Below are 22,650 nucleotides of genomic sequence, written 5' to 3'. Positions count from 1 at the left end.
GTTCCGCAGTTCGCAACAATATATATCACTTGGGACCACACCATCCTTCACCAACAATTGGCCTATCAGAGATTATCTGGGGTCATCTGTCGCCGGCCCTGACTTTTCCTGGTCTTTCTAGCTTCCACTCTGAAATGGGGTCCTGACCCGAAACGTCATCTATGCATTTTCACCAGAGATGCTGCCTGCATCTCTGAATTACTCCAGCATTCCGTGTCTATTTTTGTCCACTTACATTCTGTCCAGAAGAAGCAGGAATTACATATTTTTATATTTCCCTGCATCATAAAAGGAGGCCAGTTCCCAGAGCATTAGTCTCATTGCCCCAGATATTTCCTTGTAACCTATTTAGGGCTGGTAGGATAAGGGAACCCTGGCTGACGCTGGATATTAAGGCACTGGTCAAGAAAAATGAGGCACCTGACAGGTATAGGCAGCTGAGATCAAACAAATTCTTGAGAAGTTTGTAAGACGTACACAAGAGAGAAATGAGCCGGGCAAAAAAAAGGACACAGAAACATAGAAAATAGGTGCAGGAGGAGGCCATTTTGGCCCTTCGAGCCAGCACCTGTGCCTGCCTTCCTCCCATATACCTTGATTCCACAAGCCCCGAGAGCTCTCTCTAACTCTCTTTTAAATTCGGCCAGTGAATTGGCCTCCACTGCCTTCTGTGGCAGAGAATTCCACAAATTCACAACTCTCTGGGTGAAAAAGATTTTTCTCACCTCAATTTTAAATGGCCTCCCCTTTATTTTTAGACCATGGCCCCTGGTTCTGGACTCCTCCAACATTGGGAACATTTTCCCTGCATCTAGCTTGTCCAGTCCTTTCCTTTCCTGCATCTAGCTTGTCCAGTCCAGTCCTTTCATAATTTTATACGTCTCTATAAGATCCCCTCTCATCCTTCTAAACTCCAATGAATACAAGCCCAGTCTTTCCAATCTTTCCTCGTATGACAGTCCCACCATCCTGGGGATTAACCTTGTGAACCTACGCTGCACTGCCTCAATAATAAGGATGTCCTTCCTCAAATTAGGAGACCAAAACTGCACACAATACTCCAGATGTGGTCTCACTGCAGAAGGACCTCTTTACTTCTATACTCATCCTCTCGTTATGAAGGCCAACATGCATTAGATTTCTTCACTGCCTGCTGTACCTACACACTTGCTTTCAATGATTGGTGCACAAGGATACCCAGGTCTAGTTGCACTTCCGCTTTACCTAATCTGACACCATTGAGATAATTGCCTCCTTGTTTTTGCCGCCAAAGTGGATAACCGCATTTATCTACATTATACTGCATCTGCCATGCATCTGCCCACACACTCAACCTGTCCAAGTCACCCTGCAACCTCCCAACATCCTCTTCGCAGTTCACACTGCTACCCAACTTTTTGTCATCCGCAAACTTGCTAGTGTTACTTCTAATTCCATCATCCAAATCATTAATATATATTGCAAATAGTTGCGGCCCCAGCACCGAGCCTTGCGGCACTCCGCTCTCCACTGCCCGCCATTCTGAAAAAGACCCGTTTATTCCTACTCTTTGCTTCCTGCCTGCCAACCAATTCTCTATCCATGTCAATACCCTACCCCCAATACCATGTGCTCTAATTTTTCCCACCAATCTTCTGTGTGAGACCTTATCAAAGGCTTTCTGAAAGTCCAGATACACTACATCCACTGGCTCTCCTTCATCCATTTTACTTGTCACATCCTCAAAAAATTCCAGAAGATTAGTCAAGCAGGATTTCCGCTTCATAAATCCATGTTGACTTGGAACAATCCTTTTACTGTTATCCAAATGCACCAATATTACCTCTTTAATAATTGACTCCAGCATCTTCCCCACACTACCGATGTCAGACTAACTGGTCTATAATTCCCTGTTTTCTCTCTTGCTCCTTTCTTGAAAAGTGGGATAACATTAGCTACCTTCCAATCCACAGGAACTTATCCTGAATCAATAGAACATTGGAAAATGATCATCAATGCATCCACAATTTCTAGAGCCACCTGCTTGAGTACCCTGGGATGCAGACCATCAGGCCCTGGGGATTTATCAGCCTTCAGTCCCATCAGTCTACCCAATACTATTTCTCACCTAATGAAATTTCTTTCAGTTGCTCCGTCTCCCTGGATCCTCCGTCCTCTAATACATCTGGGAGATTGTATCTTCCTTAGTGAAGACAGAACCGAAGTACCTGTTCAACTCTTCTGCCATTTCCTTGTTACCCATAATAATTTTACCTGTTTCTGCCTTCAAGGGGCCCACGTTTGTCTTTACTAATCCTTTTCTCTTCACATACCTAAAGAAGCTTTTACTATCCTTCTTTATATTCTTGGGCAGCTTACCCTCGTACTTCATCTTTTCACACCGTATTTCCCTTTTTGTTACCTTCTGTTGTCCTTTGAAAGTTACCGAATCCTCAGGCTTCCCGCTGCTCTTTGCTATGTTATACACCTTTTCTTTTAGTTTTATTCCATCCGTAACTTCCCTTGTCAGCCACGGTTGCCTCTTACTCCCCTTAGAATCTTTCTTCCTCTTTGGAATGAAATTCCAAAGAATTTGGACACGAGATAGCTTAGATAGAGATAAGGTGAATCCTAAGGTATTCCACAAATATATTGAGCAAAAGGATAAATAGGGAAAGAAGAGGTCTCCTTAAGAATCAGCATGGTCACCTGTATGTGAGCCACAGGAGATGGGTGAGGTGTTAACTGATTATTTCTCATTGTGTACTGTGAACAAGGTCATTGAGGCTAACGAATTAAGGAAAATGAATAGTGATATATTGAAATTACGAGTTGTTGGAGGTCATAAGGGCTATTTAATTGGATAAATCCTTGGGGGTTGAATATGTGTATCCTGGAACATTGTGGACAAAAAAATTACAGGGCCCGGGTAAATTGATGTGAATCATATTTAGCCATGGCGAGGGATCAGAAGACTGGTAGGTGGCTAATGTGCCTTTATTTAAGCAGGGCTGTAAGGGAACTTCAGGCCGATGAACCTAACATCAACGGGGGGAAGGTTACTGGAGGGGATTCTGAAGACCGGATCTAAGTGCATTTGGACGGCAAGGACTGACTAGGTATATTCAGCATGGCTTTATGCTTTGGAAATTGTGTCTCATGAATTTGATTTGGTTTATTAAGGATTGACGAGGAAAGGGCAGTAGACGCTATCTTCATGACGTTTAGCAAGGCTTTCGACAAGCTCCCATGTGGTAAACAAAAGGGGGGGGGGTGGTAAGAAAACTGGAAGCATTAAGCATTAAGAATTGTGACTGGTTAAAGACTTTTGGTGGAGGAGGAGAGGGTGGATAGAGGGGTGGGGGTTGAGGAAGGAAACAAGTGAAAGCTCAACCAGGGTTCAAGGGAAGGGAGTGGGGGGGGAGTAAGTGGGGGAGTTGTAGACATGGGGGGGGGGGAAGAAAAAGGATGGGGAAGGGTAATGTTTGTAGAAGTTCCTAATATTGGAGAACTCGACATTCGTACAATTGGTTTGTAAGTTAACCAAGCGGAATATGAGGCACCGTTCCTCCAGTTTGTGTGTGGCCTCACTCTATCATTGGAGGAGGCCCCAGACTAAAAGGTCAGTATGGGAATGGGAAGGGAGTTTAAGTGGTTAACAACCGGGAGATCGAGTAGGCCTTGGCAAACCATGCGCAAGTTTTCAGCAAAGTGGTCACCGAGTCTCCACTTGGTCTCACCGATGTATAGTAGGACACATCGGGAATACCGGGTGCAGTAGATGAGGTTAGAGAATGAGCATGTAAATCTCTGTCTCACCTGGACGGACTGCTGGAGTCGCAGGATGGAGTCGAGTGTGGAAGTATAAGGATAGGTGTTACATCTCCTGCGGTTACAGGGGAAGGTACATGGGGAGGGGGTGGTTTGTGAGGGAAGGGATGAGTGAACCTAGGATTTGTGGAGGGAGTGGTCTGCGGTAAGCGGAGAGGGGTGGAGATGGAAAGGTGTGATTGTACTGGGATCACGTTGGAGGTAACAGAAATGTCGGAGGAAGATGTGTTGGATGCGGAAGCTGGTGGGGTGAAAGGTGAGGTCCAGGGGAACTTTTCCTTGTTGCATGGGCGGGAAGAGGGAGCAAGAACAGAACTCCAGGACACAAGAGATGCGGATGAGGATCCATCTATGACAGCTAGGGGGGGGGGAACTAAAGAATGAGGACATCTTGGATGTCCTTGTATGGAAAGCCTCATCTTGGGAGCAGGTGCGGTGGAGACAGAGGAATTGAGAGGTCATCTGTTGCCAGCCGTGATTGGTCCTACCTCTTTTCACTTCCAGTTTTTTCTTACCATTCCCCCTTCTACAATCTGTCTGAAGAAGAGTCCTGACCTGAAACGTTCGTCACCTATCCATTTTCTCCAGAGATGTTGCCTGACTTGCTGAGTTACTCCCAACATTTTGTGTCTATCTTTGGTATGAATCAGAATCTACATTTCCTTGTTAGCACATGTTAATTTTACCCCTTCATTTGAATGTAAAAATTAGATAATGAGGTGAAATGATGTTCGTCTGTCATCAGTTTGAAGAGGGATCCTGACCTGAGACATCATCTGTCCATTTCTCTGCATAGTTGCTGTCTGACCTGCTGAGTTCATATCATATCATATCATATCATATCATATATATACAGCCGGAAACAGGCCTTTTCGGCCCTCCAAGTCCGTGCCGCCCAGCGATCCCCGCACATTAACACTATCCTACACCCACTAGGGACAATTTTTACATTTACCCAGCCAATTAACCTACATACCTGTACGTCTTTGGAATGTGGGAGGAAACCGAAGATCTCGGAGAAAACCCACGCAGGTCACGGGGAGAACGTACAAACTCCTTACAGTGCAGCACCCGTAGTCAGGATCGAACCTGAGTCTCTGGCGCTGCATTCCGGCGCTGCATTCCGGCACTGCATTCGCTGTAAAGCAGCAACTCTACCGCTGCGCTACCGTGCCGCCCTTTTGTTTTTTAACTAAAAATTCCAACATCTGCAGTCTCTTGTGTCTTTGAGATGATTTGTCACTTCAATTCTGAGTTGCTCATCTGTTTTTTAAAAATATTTTCCATGAATATGTTCATTTCCTTTTCCATATTTATTTCTTTAAATAATAAAGCATTTCCCTACTCTCCGTAAAAGACTAAGTGGCTTGCAGTCTCATGCATCTTGTTTGGAAAAATACTTTGTGCCTGCTAAATATCAAAATTAATCCATGAAAGTCACATATCTTTCTGGGATTGCTGAGAATGGATACCAACGTGCAGACATTATTCTGCCATCCTGTGTGGTTGCAATTATCATCTATTTTGTTCAATTTGCCATTTTCCATTTTGCTTTCTTCAATCAGTTTCCTGCTTTGTTGTAGTTAATTAAAATTGTGTGGCTACCTATGCACACAATTCTTCCTTGCACAATGTCTGCCATTATTTTAATAAGACATAAAATGGCTTCGAGATTTTTCCAATCTTTTTTTTTTCTCTCCTGTTGTTTTAAAGATAAATGATGATGTTGTATATCTTGTCCCTTGTTCCTGGCTTTCTACAATTAATAACCTGTGTTCTGGCCAGTAAATATATTTTATTGTACTCCTGACCATCCATCATTCTATATTTAATCCCTGTCACTACAGTTTGACTTGGCCAGAATCCAGATGAAAGCATCTGTATGAGAACATTTTACGCAGTGGGCTGCTGCACTCGAGCTGACTGCTCAGCTGGAGTGTGCTCACAGAGGCTGAAGATGTCATGTGATGGACAGTCCTTCTGGAGGTGAAATTACTATTGTTCTTCTTAAGGGTCACATTGATTTCTACTGCTGTGATCGGTGTGTGATTCAGCGAGTGCTGCAGTAAAGAAGCAGCATTCAAGTGACTCTGCTGCTCGTGGCCCCTGCTGGCTTCAGACACTAATCTTTTCATAGGTGCATTGCCATAACAACTGCCCCAGGTGGGACAAAACAGTATACGTCAGGCCCATGTTTATGTTGTTTAAGAGCCAGTGATGAATTGTTAGTTTTGTTTGGAAATTACTTTCAGTCCTTTAAACAGTATGCTTCCCTGTGCTCTGCACATTGCTGATGTATGAAAAGAACGATTTGCTGCTTCTTGTGCCTGGAAGGGAAGAAAATCACTCTAATACCATTGTGTGCCAGGAAGAAATGGGAGTGTTTTGACCTGATCTAGCTGTACAATTGCAAGGACATTTAGAAAACTGGCTTTTTCAATCCGTGTGATAGGTAGAACTTGGAAGTATCTTGCCTTCTTTAACGAGGATTGCTATCAAGTGAAGATATTTGGCATGTTCAGCAAAGCATTTTAAACAAGGGGAAGAAAAGTATCCATCCATCAAGTGATCAGAACATGGTGGACATTTGGCCCTGCTCTTTCAGGAGAAAAATCAGTATGTTGCACGGCTTTGACTAAAATGAAGAGAATTGCTTTGTTTATCTTATGGGAGAAGGAATAATAACTGGAGTTGGCCTGAAGCACAGCCAGTGGTTGCGAGGAGGTTACCATCCGTTTGTGTGGGATATCTCAATTGTTGAAGTTGGAGTCTGCTCTAAGAAGGTTTTTTTTCTCTTTTCTCGTTGGAGTTTCTAAAGTGTTCAATCTTGCAATGTGGAAACCACCAAGGTAATTCATTTTAACAGCCACAATGTTTTCAGGAACAAAACTATCCTTGATGGAATTAAGCTGTGAAGATTTGTAGGCCACATGAGATCTTGAAAGTACTGGACAACCATCCAACCTGAGGTGTGTTTTGAAGATTGAGGCAAGAATTGGCTTTATTTTTGGTCTTGGGAAAGGTGGAACGTGGAATCACTTTTTCCCCAAAGTGATACCACCTATCATCATGATCTGGGGATGTTCTATTAAGTGGCTGCGTAGCTGTTTAATGTAAGTATCGTATCATGTTCGTTTGTGTAAGCAGTTGCTGGGCTAAACAACAGAATTTTGAAAAAATATGTGTGCAATTGATGTCATTGATGATCTGACCCCCATCTATTTTAAAAGAAAAACATCCCATGGCTATGCTGATTTTATTCCTATTACCCGATGGAGTGTGGCCTATTGACATGCTAATAAACCTTCAGCTTTGGTGCTTGTAACCCAGTACAAAATGATGAATGGCATAAGTGAATCTTTCCTATTGTTTTATTTTTTTCTAACTTCCTTGCTTTGTCCTATCTGATCACATAAGCATGTTCTCCTCCTGGCCCATAATTGAAGAGCTGGAGATGCAATTCCAACTGTGATGACCTTACTAAGAAAAGTGATCAGAAATGTAACTTCAGTTGCAAGCATGTATGTATGTTGCAGTCTTTGTAAATTCACTCACACACCGAGTATCTGTTGCATCGTGAGAGTATTTAGTTTAGTAATGAGGCAAATTATAGTGACTGTCAGCTAAATCTATCTCTACACAGGAATCCCAAGATATCAGACGCCGGTCTAAATATGTTGCATTGATGTGACTCTCTGGATCGGTGTTTCAGTGATGAGGAATTCAGTGAGGTCAGAGCTGAAGTGACTTCACGGCATCTCATATAGCCTCCTGTACTCTTATATATTAACCTACAGCTACACATCAGGAATGGGTGCCTTGCCTTGGGTCATATTTCTGGATTAGTCAACGTCCCACACATCAATGGAACATTTTATGTAGATTAATGAAAGTGTTCTATGAACTCTTATGCTTTTTCTTGGAATGCAGATTCATTGTTTTAAAGAAAATGGCAATGAGTGCAGTTGTTTTGTCCCTTCGTGCACATTTCTTTGAACCGTGGAAAGAGATATAGCTCCAGAATTCTTTCAAAGAATTTAAATTGGAAACATAATTGTTGTGATACTGTACATTGAGATTAAACCCCCATCTCAGTGTGAACCCTGAAAGAATTACACTTTGCAGGTTATTTCATGGAGCACAGTGAAGTGAGGAGGTTTTCTAGTGAACGAGGAAGTTGTTGAGTCCCCTGTGTCTGCAGGGAGCATTGAGGTATATCCATAGTTGTGCAACTTGCGTACATTGTCCTTCTGAAAGGACTTTGTGAGCTATGTTTTTTTTTGTACTTATGCTGCCCTTGTACTTCTGCTGTCCTTATTCTTATGCTCGGAAGGTTTTGCCAAATAAAAATTGTACTAAAGCAGAACAACAATGTTCATTCCTTCCTCTGAGTCAAATCTAATTTTGAATTCCCTGGTAAAGCACAATTGTTGGAGATTTTAAACAGAGGATGCTTTTTATGCACTATTTTTTAATAAAGGTTGTGGTGTCCAGTGCTTTTTCACATCCCCAATGTGTTTGCTGACAGGCTGCTTGAAAAGGACTGTTTAATGGCTTTGCAGCATCTGACATTGTATTCATGCTGCAGTTTCATATATTGTTTTGCATAGATGCTGAGGTATCAGTTTCCCAACTGAACAGAAGCATTGCCATGACACTCATGAAACCTTACTTGTCTGTCTGTATATGTTTGCAAATCTATTCTCTGCATCTTTTTTTGATGGAGCAACAGAGGTGCATAGTTCGAGCTAAAAAAACTTCATGTTTTCGTATTTATCACCAGAACAGACTTAAGAGCTGTAGAGGGAATTAATTTCTATTTTCAGTTATATTATATTTAAGGGAGTCCATCTTAGCTGTGGGGGATGCTCGTCAGCTCCTGATCTTTGTCTTGTTGGGAATTGCCAGGCAGGGTTCTGGCACTTCTATATTCAGTTGAAAAAAATATAGGGAGCAGATTTTATCCCTTGCATTTCCTTCGAAGCACCAACCTCGATACTCAAGAGTGTTTAATTGTCAAAGGCAATGGAACATTGAAATTCTTACTTGCTGCAGTTTTACCAGCCCATTCATGCAATAAAACACAAATAGATATTATACAACGATCAGTAATACGATAATGCTGGGTTACCAGACCATAATGGTTCAAAACCAAAGTACATAGCGCAATCAAGAGCAAGCCCAGTAAATCATAGTTGGTGAGTGTTGTAGTGTGTTCAAGGGCATGATGGTTGCTGAGAAGAAGCTGTTTTTGAATCTTGAGGTCAGTTCTCAGGCTCCTGTACCTCTTGTACCTTCTGTCCTCTGATAGTGAGATGAGAGTGGGGCTTGGGTGATTTAGGTCTTTGATGATATTTGCTGCCTTTGGGAGGATTAGTAACCCTTATGGACTGGGAAATATCTACCACTTTCTGCAGCTTTCTTCAATCCTGGGCATTTGAGTTACAAAAGCAAACAGTGATGCATCAGTATTCGGCGATGTATTGAATCTCCTCAAACTTTGAAGGAAGTAGAGGTGTTGATGAGCATTCTTTGTGATTGCATCAATGTGCTGGGCCCAGGACAGATCTTCAGAGATATGCACATGCTGGAACTTGAAGCTATTACTTCTCTCCACTGCCCTCCGTAGATGAAGATGGGTTCATGGATGCTTGGCTTTCCTATTCTGAAGTCAACAATCAGGTCCATGGTCTTGCAAATATTGAGAGCAAGATTGTTCTTCTGGCACAATTGGATTTTCAATCTCTCTGGCTCATTGTTACCTGTTATTTCATTAAACAATTTTGGTATCATCAGCAAATTTAAATAAGGTGTTGGAACTGAGTCTGCCAACACAGTCATGGGTATAGAGAGCGCACATCGCCATGAGGTTGATGGTCATGGTGGAAGAAGTGTGTCCAATTTGTACTAATTGTGGTCTGCCGATGAGAAAGTCTAGAGTCTAATTGCAGAGGGAGATGCAAGTACCCAGATCTCGGAGTTTAATGATGTCCATTAGCATTGCTTTAATAGGCAGGCGAGGCATGGTGGCTGCAAGTGTAAAGAGAAAACAAAAATGTAGATTATTTTTAAAATGTCAATAATTGCTAAAATATTGAAGATAATTTTAATTCTGCAAGGTTGTCGTGTTTTTATTCTCTTCCACTTCAATGCCATTTGACTGAATTAAGTTTGTCATGTGATGACAACATTTTTTTCGAGTAAATCACTGGAAATAAATTATGACAACTAACGACAATGGTTTATCCCTTCAGCAAAATGCAAATTGATTCCTCCCATAAATTTAGCAGATTATCAGGCGTTGAGCCAATAGTCAGAGCATTGACTATTGGTTTGGTCACTGGTTTGAACCTGGTTTGGTCACTGCTCTTGGGTGGATTTGTGTCATAGAGTCACAGAGTGATATAGTGTGGAAACGGTCCCTTTGGCCCAACTTGCCCACACCGGCCAGCATGTCCCAGCTACACTAGTCCCACCTGCCTACGCTTGGTCCCTCCAAACCTGTCCTATCCATGTACCTGTCCAACTGTTTCTTAAACGATGGGATAGTCCCAGCCCCAACTACCTCCGCTGGCAACTTGTTCCATACACCCACCACCCTTTGTATGAAAATGTTACCCTTCCGATTCTTTTCCCCTTCACCTTGAATCTATGTCCTCTAGTCCTCGATTCCCTTACTCTGGGCAAGAGATTCTGTGCATCTATCCGATCTATTCCTCTCATGATTTTGTACACCTCTATAAGATCACCCCTTATCCTCCTGTGCTCCCATGAAATAGAGACCCAGCCTACTCAACCTCTATCCTCGTAAATCTTTATTGAACCCTTTCAAGCTTGACAATATCGGTCCTATAACATGGTACCCAGAACTGAACACAATATTCTAAATGCAGTCTCACCAACGTCTTGTACAACTGCAACATGACCCAACTTCTATACGCAATACTCTGACTGATGAAGGCCAATGTGCCAAAAGCCTTTTTGACCACCTTATATACCTTCATGGAACCATGCACCTGCACTCCTAGATCCCCCTGCTCAGCAACACATCCCAGAGGTCTACCATTTACTGTGTAGATCCTGCCCTTGTTCAACATCCCAAAATGCAACACCTCACATTTCTCTGTATTAAATTCCATCAACCATTCCTCATCCCACCTGACCAGTCGATCCAGATCATGCTGCAATCATTCACAACCATCTTCACTATCTGCACAACCACTCACTTTTGGTGATTAAGGATTGAACCATATTTTCTGCCAATGATGGCAATTGGAATTGAAATTACACTACTTACATTTTGCAGCAAATGGTGAATGTGTTGGCTGTCATTTTCATGCCCTGCCCTCAAGCTGAATAGCTATCTCGCATTTTCTGTCATGGCTGATGTATAGAATCACCAGTGGAATGAGACATTGGGGAGCTCCTGATGCCAGTTTTGGGTTGTGCCACTAAAAGGAGGGAGGAAAACTGAATGGAAGCAAAGAAGGATGCTGTATGTTCTTTCATCTTGTAAAGTTATTTGTTTGAACATCGCTGCAGTTAAGTAATTTATTGGAAGCAAAAACAAACTGCTGGCAGAACTCAGCACATCAAGGAGTATCTGTGGAGGAAAATGGATAGACAATGTTTTAGGTCAGGACCCTTCCTCAGATTTTATATTTATTGGGGGAACTTGTTCATATTTCAGAAAATAAATGACCAGCTGGTTGTTCAGAGAAGATGAACATATCTGATGTACATATGTACAGTGATGTACATATCTTGATAGGAAGTGAGATTCATATTTTCTTTAACAAGTTCTTGTTAACACTATGCTTTCCAACTTTTGTCTCGGCTGTGTGCAAATGTTTGCGGCAGGATAGTTCATAGAAATAGTGCCTTCACTGGGAATTGGCAGATACTTTGCAAAATTGCAAATTCTCTGATTCCGAACAGCTTTTACTTTGCAGCATAGATTAGCATACTGCGTTATATTCAATTGAGAACAAAAGGAAAATAAGCTTTTGAAATTTTTCCTTTGTAATCTGGCTGTGTTTAGCACAGGTTTTCTCTACCTAAAGATTTTAACAAATTATGTGTAATACCCTTGCAATAAGATGATAAATTGTGTATGGACATTGGTCCAGCATTATATGTTCATTTGTCTACAAGGTACCACCCTTATATTTATATTTTTATAGTTCTCTCTATGACTCCCGCCTACAGCACATTGTATTTGTGTGTTATTTTCTTTCAGATAAATAGTAGTTTATTTATGGTTCTACTCTTGCCACCCACTTAAATCTCTTGTGATTGTTTATTGAATAGATTCGGGCAAGACAGAAGTATTTTTTTGTGTCCTATGTGATGCACCTTTCCATGAATTATTTATTGTTTTTTTTGCAGGTCTCGTGCTTTACCAAAATTGAAAGAATCGCGTTCCCATGAATCCTTGCTGAGTCCTGGCAGTGCAATTGAGACTTTGGAATTAAGCATGGAGCAGGATGTCTTCATTAAACCGTTGCACAGTAGTATCCTGGGGCAGGACTTCTGCTTTGAGGTACCATTTTATGATCTAACTCGATTTTATCTTGGATCAGAAGAAGGACACTTTTTATAAGGATAAGACTGACTCAGAATTAAGTTGAGTATGCAGCAGAGGTTAAAGATCTGTTTGGGTATTAGATGCATTGCAATGTACTCGTACCCATTTGTTTAGTTACAGCCGGCATATTTAAAAAATTTCATTAATTTAATTTGAACTCGAGGAGAGATCACCACCTATACTTTTAAGAGCCGAACTGGCCAGGAAATTAAATCTGCTGCTTTTGTCCCCATGGTACTCCTCTGAAGAGCATTTGTTTCTGGAATGGAATGAGAAATTGACTATTTCTGGGTCAAATCACACCAATCTGAAAATCTGAGCTGCTGTTCTGTAATTTCTGGACATATAACACCCTTGTGTACCTGGCACACTTTTCATTTCAGCTGCGCAGGGGATGGCTTAATTTGGAGTGATGCCCAGTAAATTAGGTCACATTCCCAAGAGTGCCCATTGTTGGCCATTCTGAGAACAGTTATGTTTTCGTAGCAATCAAAACTATAGCTCAATCCAAGCGATCCTCCTTTGATTTTGCTTTCAATTTAATTGTTTTTCTGAGACAGTGGGGGTGGGGATAGCTGCCCATTTCTCTCCTCACCTCCTGCATTATATCAACGCCCCTCCTCCCCATGGGCAAGCGGTCGTAATATGCCAATCATCTCCTTTCCCAATGAGCTCCCATGCCCCACCCCCCACCTAGTTCAACAATACTTAATCTCAAACTTCCACCCCAGAACGAGGCCTGACTTTCACCTCACACACCCCAAGCAATGGCAATTTCCCTCTTGCCCTTTCCCGAACTCTTTCTAAGGAAGACCATGGACAGAATGACATTCCCAAAACAGTGCTCCTAAAATGTCGTAGAGAAATGCTGCCACCTGGCAATTATTTGGGGATCTTTAAAGCTTGTTTCAAAGCAGTTAAAGAGCTTGTGGTTTCCTATTTCTGAATCAGTGGTTCAATGGTATTTTATTGCCACATGTACTGAGGTACAGAGAAATTATTTGTTGCAAACAGTTTAATAAAAGTACTACTATATATGTATGTACGTGTATAAGTATATAAGAATACTACACTGAGACAGTATACAAGAGTCTTCAGGTTTGGCACCATTTTCAAGTCCAAGTTGTTATAAGTGCAGAGTTCTTAACCTGGCCATGAAAGTCCATTGTCCTGGCAGCGTTGCAGGGTTGGCCTGGTCAAGTGAGGCCGTTGGTGACAGTGTGCCCTGTGAGCTGGATAGTTGTTTAAGGTAACAATTCTTCTCCACATCCTAGTTAACAGATACCAAGAATAAACTGAGCAGGAAGGCATCCTGTAATCTGCTGTCGCACAGTTTTGTATGCTTATCTGGTTGCACTTTAGAATGCCACGTAACCATATTCAATCTAAGTCATCGCTTTTAAGCTGCGATCGGTGCCAATCATCCTGAGCTCAGGTACAAACTGCTGTTGGTCCTTTATTTTCAAGGAAGGCAATAATTTAACTTCTCAGTTTTAATATTTGATTGTATTTGATTTCAGACAATCAGTCAGGGTAATATTAATGGATGATTTGTGCCAATTTATTCAGAAATATTTAGAATGTACCTGACTTAGTTGCAAGTCCAACAGCTTTCGTTGGCAAATTTATTATTTTGGAATTCTGTTGAAATGATCATCTATTGATTTTTTGGTTGGTTGCATTGTGAAATGGGATGACACAAATTAATGTCACTTACCAAGTTGATACCATGTTGATAAACTATTAAATTCTGTTACTGATCATGTTTTTGAAAATACAGTAAAGCCTTGCTATGATGAACCACTCGGGGGGGAGATGGTGTCCGTTATTACCAATTGTCCTCCGAATAAGGGAGTTAATATGTACATTACTATTGGGAAAAACAGTCAAAACATACACTACACAAAAAACAGTAAAGGACACAAAATACACAATACCTTGGGACGGCACAATGGTGCCGTAGTAGAGTTGCTACCCTATAGCGTGAGGGACGTGAGTTCGATCCTGACCTCCCTGTGGCAGTGTGGGATTCCTCCAGGTGCTCGGGGTTCCTCCCGTGTGGCAGAGGCGTGCAGGTTTATGGATTGGCTTCTGTGGGTTGTGCGGGTTCTGTGGGACGCTGATTAAGCCGCTACCTTGCGGCGCTGAGGACCCAGGTTTGATCCTTGCCTCGAAAGCTCCCCGTGGCCGCGTGGATTTCCTCTGGGTGTTCCAGTGCACTGGTTCTATCTGACACACAGTGAGTTATCCCTGGTGTGTTGGGTGGAGCTTGGTCGCTGGAGCGCCTGGGGCTGGGGACCCACACGGTCGCAGGGGGCGGTCGAGGTCTTGGGTCTGGCCCGTGTCTCAGGCGCTGTGGCACAGCGGCTCTGCTGGTAGTTTGCTGAGGTCAGTTGAGCTGCAGACCTGCATGTCTTTGCGGTGTGGGGACACAGGGGCTGCTGTGCCTGAGGGAAACCCATGCTGGCACAATGTCTTTGTATTTACAATGTGGGAGGAAAGATAAAATCACTACAGTAGTTATGTGGGAGGAAAGATAGAACCACTGCTGTAGGTCTATTGTATACACTCGGGACAATTCACAGTGTGTGGGATAGAACTACCACAGTGGTTCTATCTTTACTCCAACATAGAGTATATGGGTGATTGCTGGTCAGCACGGATTTGGTGTTTCCATGCTGCATCGCTAAACTAAACTAAGCTAAAATAGTTCAAAAACACCATTTGCTTCATCCATTTACTAGTCATTCCACAAAACAACGAACTCAGTGTACAACAGATTTGGTCCCCTGAACGGTGTCAAGTTAGGAAAAGGGGACGTACAACGAGATCTGGGTGTCCTAGTGCATCAGGCACTGAAAGGAAGCATGCAGGTACAGCAGGCAGTGAAGAAAGCCAATGGAATGTTGGCCTTCATAACAAGGGGAGTTGAGTATGGGAGCAAAGAGGTCAGAGTGTTGTGAATCTGTGGAATTCTCTGCCTCAGAAGGCAGTGGAGGCCAATTCATTGAATGCATTCAAGAGAGAGCTGGATAGAGCTCTTAAGGATAGCGGAGTCAGGGGGTATGGGGAGAAGGCAGGAACGGGGTACTGATTGAGAATGATCAGCCATGATCACATTGAATGGCGGTGCTGGCTCGAAGGGCCGAATGGCCTACTCCTGCACCTATTGTCTATTGCCTATAACCAAAATCTGTTAAAACGAGGATTTACTGTACAAGGCTTCCGACAATGGAGTGAAAATCTCAGTACCTTCAGTTGAAGGTTGGAATCTCAAATAGAGTAATTTGTACTGCAGAGAAGACAATTAGGAAATTTATAAGATCAAATGTTTTAAGTGTGAAGCTGTCAAGAAGGAAAGCGCTGCAAATTTTATTGGATGAATGTGAACAATTTTATTTTAACAGAGTATTCCTAATCCTTTTAGCAAATGTCTGGGTCAACTGAAAGGCAGAAAGCAGCTGACTGTTAACGGGAATTAAGTTTTCCCTTTGAGCAAATTTAATCTCATGGGAACAAATTAAATCTGATGGGAAAGAATTGGGTCATTTAAAAAAAAAAGATCCCTCCTTTAAGACTTTGTGCAATCATTCTGCTTTGATTTCACCAAACTCCTTAAACATGTTAATCCAACTAAATACTATTGAATGTGTTTAAAGTTTCAGACAAGATGAATATATGAGCCAATATTGAAAGATTTGGTGAATGACCTGAGATCTTTTCTAGAAAGTGGCTGTGACTGAAATTTTAAGGCACAGGGAATCTCTCAAATTCACTTATAGACTAATTATAATATCTGCCTCGGGGGAGTTTGGATTTGGATATACCAGACCACACATCATCTACTTTAAACCAATAAATATATTGATCAAATGAGGTGCACACAGAATTTCTATGCAATGTTTTGGTGGAGCAGATAATTTAATTTTACAGGTAGTTTTACTTCAAGCCCTTTTTCAGTTAATGTGATCACTAGCTTCTTGTTCCCAATATTTCTCTGCAACTATGCACAGTTGTGGTTAGATGCCGATGGGTGCAAGATTCGAACGAGCTTTCGGGGCTGCAGGTCATCACGCTAACCAACCAGCCAGTTGACCACAATGGAGTTCTGGTGTCTCTGAATGATGCATTTTCAATTCCTCGTGGGATTTCTCTTGCATGTATATTAGACACAAAATGGCATTCCTTTCTTTAGCTTGTGGTACCCCTTATAACATATCCCCTTCATAACCTGTTGGAAATCAGCTGCCACATGGAAAAGCAAAGTCTTGGTTCAATGGCAATGAGATTCAATACAATTGGAGACCAGGCTCTGCTGCAAGAACTAATGTGCATAGATATACAGTGTCTGCAAAGATGCTCATGGCATTGTCCTCTTTCCCTGCACCACCCCATCCTTAATCACTCCTCTCCCTCGGATCTGTCTCCCCAGACCCACTGGAGAGTGCAAGAGCAATAGAAGGAAAATGGTGGTAAAGAAGAAGAATGGGTGGAGGGGTAGGGCAAATAAACGAGGAGGGGGGCTCACAGATAGGGCAAGAGGAGTCTGAACTGAGTGCAGAACTGGAAGAGAGATTACTGAATGACTTAATAAGGAAATGCATTGCTTGATATTTTAGTGGAATTTTCATTGCATGTCTTTCCTGAGATCAGTACCCTCCAGTAACCCCAGATATGCATCATATATGCATTAGCTTTGTCCATGGAGGTTCAGGTCACAGTCACAGCTTCATTAACTTTAAGATCAATCCAAGTGCTGCCAAAGCTCACAATTCACTGCTGTCCTCTGCATTTGGGAGGTTACTCAAATTCAAGGAGAGAATGATACACCCACGGCAGACCACAGAATTAAGAAGAGTGGACAAGAGGTCTTGACTTGTGGACATTCATAAATGTTCATTTTGAGTCCTCCCTGACCCAGACCCATCAGGAGTGAGAGTTTCCCCTTGAGAGTTTCTATTGCTATTTGCATAAACAACTTGCCCCCCTGAAGAAACTGTTCCTCATGAGCCTAGCAAGGTCCTTCTAGTGCCTGAGAGCAGTCTCTCATTTGCCCCCACTCCCTACCCCAGTCCTTGTAGTATACAACATTAAATAGAAACACTTTGCTTAAACTGGAAGAGTGCTGTTTGCAATATGGTATGTCCAGTTATGAAATTGCAGCTGGTCGGCTAAGTGCCAGCAGCTGAGAAAACTTTTAATAGATCAATAGAGTAGTGTCACACTGAAGCTAACACGCCACAGCATTACATCGAGAAACCTGACAATCTTGACTTCTACTGACCTCTACAAATAGTACTGAAAGGCATTGAAGCTATTTCAAGGCTGGGGATATATGCATTAGATTGAAGTCTAAGCTAAAAAAAACATTTTTTTATCATTTTAAAAGTATAAAATTTTGAAAGAATTATATGATGTAAACTGAATGGACAAAATATTCTGTTTTCTGTGGGACAAGGGAGATGGTATATTGAATGGTAATAGCAGCACAGTATGCTGTTTACCAGTGTTAAATATTTTCAGTATTCATACATCGTTAAAGTTCTTGTCAATACATTGATTGGCTTATGACACCACAGCAGGCTTTAGCATAGTAAAAATGCAGCAAATTCAGGATTCCTGTATTAACTGCATTGGTGTGTGGTGCAAAATTTGTTTCAAAATGTCTTCACTGTTTTCATAGATTTTAGGCCCCTTTTTTATTCCCGCAGTTTTAGTTTCTGCTCTTTTCTGAAGCCATTAACTTCTGAGATGCAGTTCTGTGGATGTTTTTTGAAGTTCCACTTTTTAAACTAAAATACTAAGTTTTAATGCATGGTAGGATTCACCAAATAAATAAACACTCACTTTCCAGTGGGGATCACTGGGGATTAGCGATCGATTTTCTAACTGGTCATGAGAGTCTGATACCTACACTAGCTGCTCGAGGTGGAACAATAAATTCCTGCTGACTGAACAATGAGTTCCCTTTCTGTACAAGTACTGCAGCAAAGCAAATACTGCATTCACACAGACTGGAGGTATGAACTTGATTTTATTCATTTATTGTTGATACTATTGATCTTTGAAAGAAAAAAATATTTGATATTGATGGACCAAATGTTAGCAAGGATCAATATTCAAATTCTAAGTTGTAGGATCTTTAGTGAAAATCCAATGGCAATATTTCAGCATTTTATTTAAATTGACTTTTCAGTGTCTACAAAGAACTGCTGGATTGTTGAAGGTGTGAATCATTGATTGAAACATGAAATGGAACAGAGTTGTTCATGCCACTATTCAAAGAATTTGAAAGTTGTTCCGGCCAACATATCCATTAATTAATGCCACTTAAAGTATTAGAAAATCCAGTCGTCTGCTTTTTGTGGGATCCTGATGTGAACACACTTGTTGTTGCCAAAGACAGACACAAAATGCTGGAGTAACTCAGCGGGTCAGGCAGCATCTCTGGAAAAAAAGAAGAGGTGACGTATTGAGTCAGAACTTCTTCAGACTTTGAATATGAAGGTTTAGTGATGTTCAAATGTTTCTTGACTTGAAACGTCACCCATTCCTTCTCTCCAGAGATGCTGCCTGTCCCGCTGAGTTACTCCAGCATTTTAATAATAATAATAATAATATTCATTTATTGTCGTTGCAACGAGTACAACGAAATTAAAAAATAGCAATCCGGACGGTGCGTAAAAACATATATGCAATAAATGCAAAACAAATAAATACAATTATATATTATACAAAAGTTTTAACAGTGTGACCTAGTGCAGAAAGTAGTGTTCAGTTCTCGTATGGCCCTGGGGTAAAAACTGTTCTTAAGTCTGTTTGTTCGGGATTTGATCGACCTGAAACGTCGACCAGAGGGCAGAAGAACAAACAGACGGTGGCCGGGGTGGGATGGATCTTTTATTATTTTGCCTGCTCTACTGAGGCAGCGTAGGCTGAACAGGTGCTCCAGGGAGGGCAGTGAGCAGCCGATGATCTTCTGGGCCGTCGTGATGACCCTCTGAAGGGCCTTCCTGTCCTTTTCTGAGCAGCTGGCATACCATGTGGTTACACAGTATGCCAGCACACTCTCGATGGAGCAGCGATAGAAGGACATCATGAGCTTCTCCTGCAGGTTGGTCTTCCTGAGGATCCTCAGGAAGTGGAGTCTCTGCTGTGCCTTCTTCACTGTGGTGATGGTGTTGGTAGACCAGGTAAGATCCTCTGCGATGTGCGTACCCAGGAACCTGAAAGCGGGTACCCTTTCCACACAGACCCCATTGATGTAGAGTGGGTCGTGTTCTGCACTGGTTTTCCTGTAGTCTATTATAAGTTCCTTTGTTTTGGAGGAGTTCAGGACAAGATTGTTCACTGAACACCATGCTGCCAGCCTTTGGATTTCATCCCTGTAGGCTGTCTCATCTCCTCCTGAGATGAGTCCAACCACAGTCGTGTCATCCACGAACTTGATGATGGTGTTGGTGGGATGGGTGGGGGCGCAGTCGTGAGTGTAGAGGGAGTAAAGGATGGGGCTCAACACACAGCCCTGTGGTGAGCCAGTGCTCAGTGTAATGGTGGAGGAGAGGTGAGGGCCTATTTTGACGGTCTGGGGGTGGTTGGTCAGGAAGTCCTTGATCCATTGGCAGATGGTTTGGGAAAATCCAAGGTCAGAAAGTTTGGTGACCAGTCTGCTCGGGATGACTGTGTTAAAGGCAGAGCTGAAGTCTAGGAAAAGCATCCTAGGTTGCTTCCACTTGGCTTCTCTGAGATGCCTCATTGGCTTGGAATGTGCTACATAAAACAGCTCCTATAATGAACCAACTTTTTCATGTTCTCTTGAAAAAAAATTTAAGTGTTTTATTTTGCCAGATTGATGAATCTTGTGCACGATTGTTTTACAGTCACTGATGACTTTTCACTTACTTGTGCACAAAGCCATTGATCATTTGATCACAGTGAGCAACAATTTTAATTTAGGCTCTTAACAAAGGTTGTGATCCAATGCTGGTTAAGGAAATGTGTCTGCAAGGTGAACAAAGATGGGAACTAAATGTTCTAGGGTTTAAAACTAGAAAAGAGAGGCAAAAAAGGAATGGATAGTCTAGCATTATTAGTAAGCGAGGAGACTAGGACAGACATGAGAAATTATCTTGGCTTGACAGATCATCTTGCAAAATTAGAATTAGTTTGGTTTGAGATAAGAAACAGCAAATGGAGAAAACATTGATTGGAATTATTTGTAGGCCACCAAATAATAGATTTTTAAATAATGCAGCATAATTCAGATAATAGGAGGCATTTCCAACAGTAATAATCAAGTAATAATGAGAACATTTAACCTACATGCAGGTTGGGCAAATCAAATGTGTTGTGATAAGGTAAAAATTTACTTCATGGAATGTAAATTACTGTTAAGCCCACGAGGGATAAAAGTTGTTTTGGATGTTGTTTTGTGCAATAAGAAAGGGTTAATTGATGTTAAGGAGCTTTTGGGGAAGAGTGACTCTAATTTGATAGAATTAACATTGCGTTTGAAAGTAAAGTAATTCTCTTTCAGTGTGAAGCTAAGGTCTTAAATCTAAACAAATGAAGGTTTGAAGCAATAAAAAGAGAATTGGTTGTGATTGATTGAGAGAATACTGATGGATATGATAGCAGACAGACAGATATGGTTGTCCTTTAATTCGTAAACTGCCATAGGAGTGGATGCATTTCGGCTGCTGAGGAGAGCATTTGATTAAGTGTGAGAGAATAGGTTGCAGGGAAGTAAGTGGGGGAAAGAAATTGATAGGGCTGAACTGGGAGGAAGCATTGACACAATCAGCTGGAGGCCCCACTCATATCGTAAGGAAATTTGAGAACATTGTAACAGACTAATGAGAAATGTAAAATGGACTGTAAGCACTTTTGTAAGTAAAAAGAATGGTGAAGGCAAACAAAACTCCTCATTCAAAATATAATGCTGAAGAAGTTGGCAAGCTGGAAAGCTGATAAATCCCATTGATTGAAATCCCAGGGTTTTGATAGAGGTGTCTTTCAAGAAGGTGAATGGTCTGGTTATCATCTTCCAAGGTTCTATAGATTCTGGAACTGTTCCAGTGGACTGAAGGACTGAAGGATTACAAATATGACCTCAGTATTTAAGAAAGGAGGGAGGTAGAAAATGGGGGAACTGCTGGCTTGTTTAACGTCATTGGCCGTAAAAGTTGAATCTGTAATTAAGTGTGCAATAACAGAACACTTTGAAAAGAATGAGGTTGAGCAAAGCCCATGTAGTTATAAAAGGAAAATCATGTTTGATTAATTGGTAGGAGTTCTTTGATGATGTTGCAAATAGAATAGATAGGGAGGAATCATTGCAAGTGACATATTTGGATTTTTGGAAGGCATTCATAAAATCTTGCATGGAAGATTGGACAACAAGATGGGTGTGCATGGATTTTGGGTTCATATATACTGATGTAGATTAATAATTGATTGGACAGAAAACAGAGATTTGTTATAAAAGGATTATGTTGGTAAGGCGTGGGGTATCACAAGATCTGGTGCTTGGGGCCCAGTTTTTCACAGTCTTAAGGGCCTGTCCCACTTTAGGCGATTTTAAGGTGACTGCCGCCGACTAGACTGTCGCCAACAGTTCGCCGGGTGTCGCGGGCATGATCGTGAGGAGTCTTCCAAGAATCGTAGTGGATCTCAGCACGTCGCTGAGAAATAATCCAGAATGAAATTTCTCGGCGACAGCTGGCTTGTCGCCAGGTATCGTTGCTTATTGCGGGCGCTGTCGCCTGCTGTCCCCAGGTTTGATAGGTTCTCTTAGATGCATTTAGAAACACATTATATTAAAATAAGTAAAGTCATTTCAAAATACCATAGAATGCTTGTGTTTAACCAATTTATTTACCGTCAGGACATTTGACAGGTAGATTGGAGGTGACAGTTTGACGGTCAGGTAAGCGTGGGAATTTTTGCGATGTTTATGGCCATCAGCCATTACATTACTATTAGTAAACTGGAAGTAAATCCAGTTTATGCCTTGTTACAGTGATGCTTGGTTTTTAAGTAACCCATACAAGATGTTATAGTTCAAAACTCTCAAGTACTTACGGACTTGTCAGTGATTTCAGCGAAAATTAGGAGAAGCATTGACAGCGTGGGAATTTTGCGATGTTTCCGAAGATGCTGTAATCTCGACCTGACTTGGCATTGTTGTGGTCATTGTCGTCGGGTAAAAGAAAAGTTCGGCGATCTGCTACGACTTTGACAGTCGCCTTAAA

At 41.8% G+C, this 22,650-nt stretch overlaps 1 protein-coding gene across 7 annotated transcripts in view; it reads left to right on the top strand.

Annotated features, from left to right (window-relative positions):
- The window catches only part of rasal2 (RAS protein activator like 2), a 307,207-nt gene that overhangs the window by 223,632 nt on the left and 60,925 nt on the right, over positions 1 to 22,650 (top strand). For 5 of the 7 annotated variants that reach the window (XM_078407405.1, XM_078407406.1, XM_078407409.1 and 2 more), the window contains exon 6: positions 12,199 to 12,352. In XM_078407405.1, the coding sequence (XP_078263531.1) occupies positions 12,199 to 12,352 (154 nt within the window). Of the gene's footprint in view, positions 1 to 5,789; positions 6,924 to 12,198; positions 12,353 to 22,650 lie in introns of those variants that run through there. The other 2 variants (XM_078407410.1, XM_078407411.1) reach the window with 2 other exon arrangements.

Source organism: Rhinoraja longicauda, chromosome 11, assembly GCF_053455715.1.
Source record: "Rhinoraja longicauda isolate Sanriku21f chromosome 11, sRhiLon1.1, whole genome shotgun sequence".
Lineage (NCBI taxonomy): Eukaryota > Metazoa > Chordata > Chondrichthyes > Rajiformes > Arhynchobatidae > Rhinoraja > Rhinoraja longicauda.
Note: the sequence above shows the minus strand (reverse complement) of the source record. Positions and strands in the feature narration are given on the sequence as shown.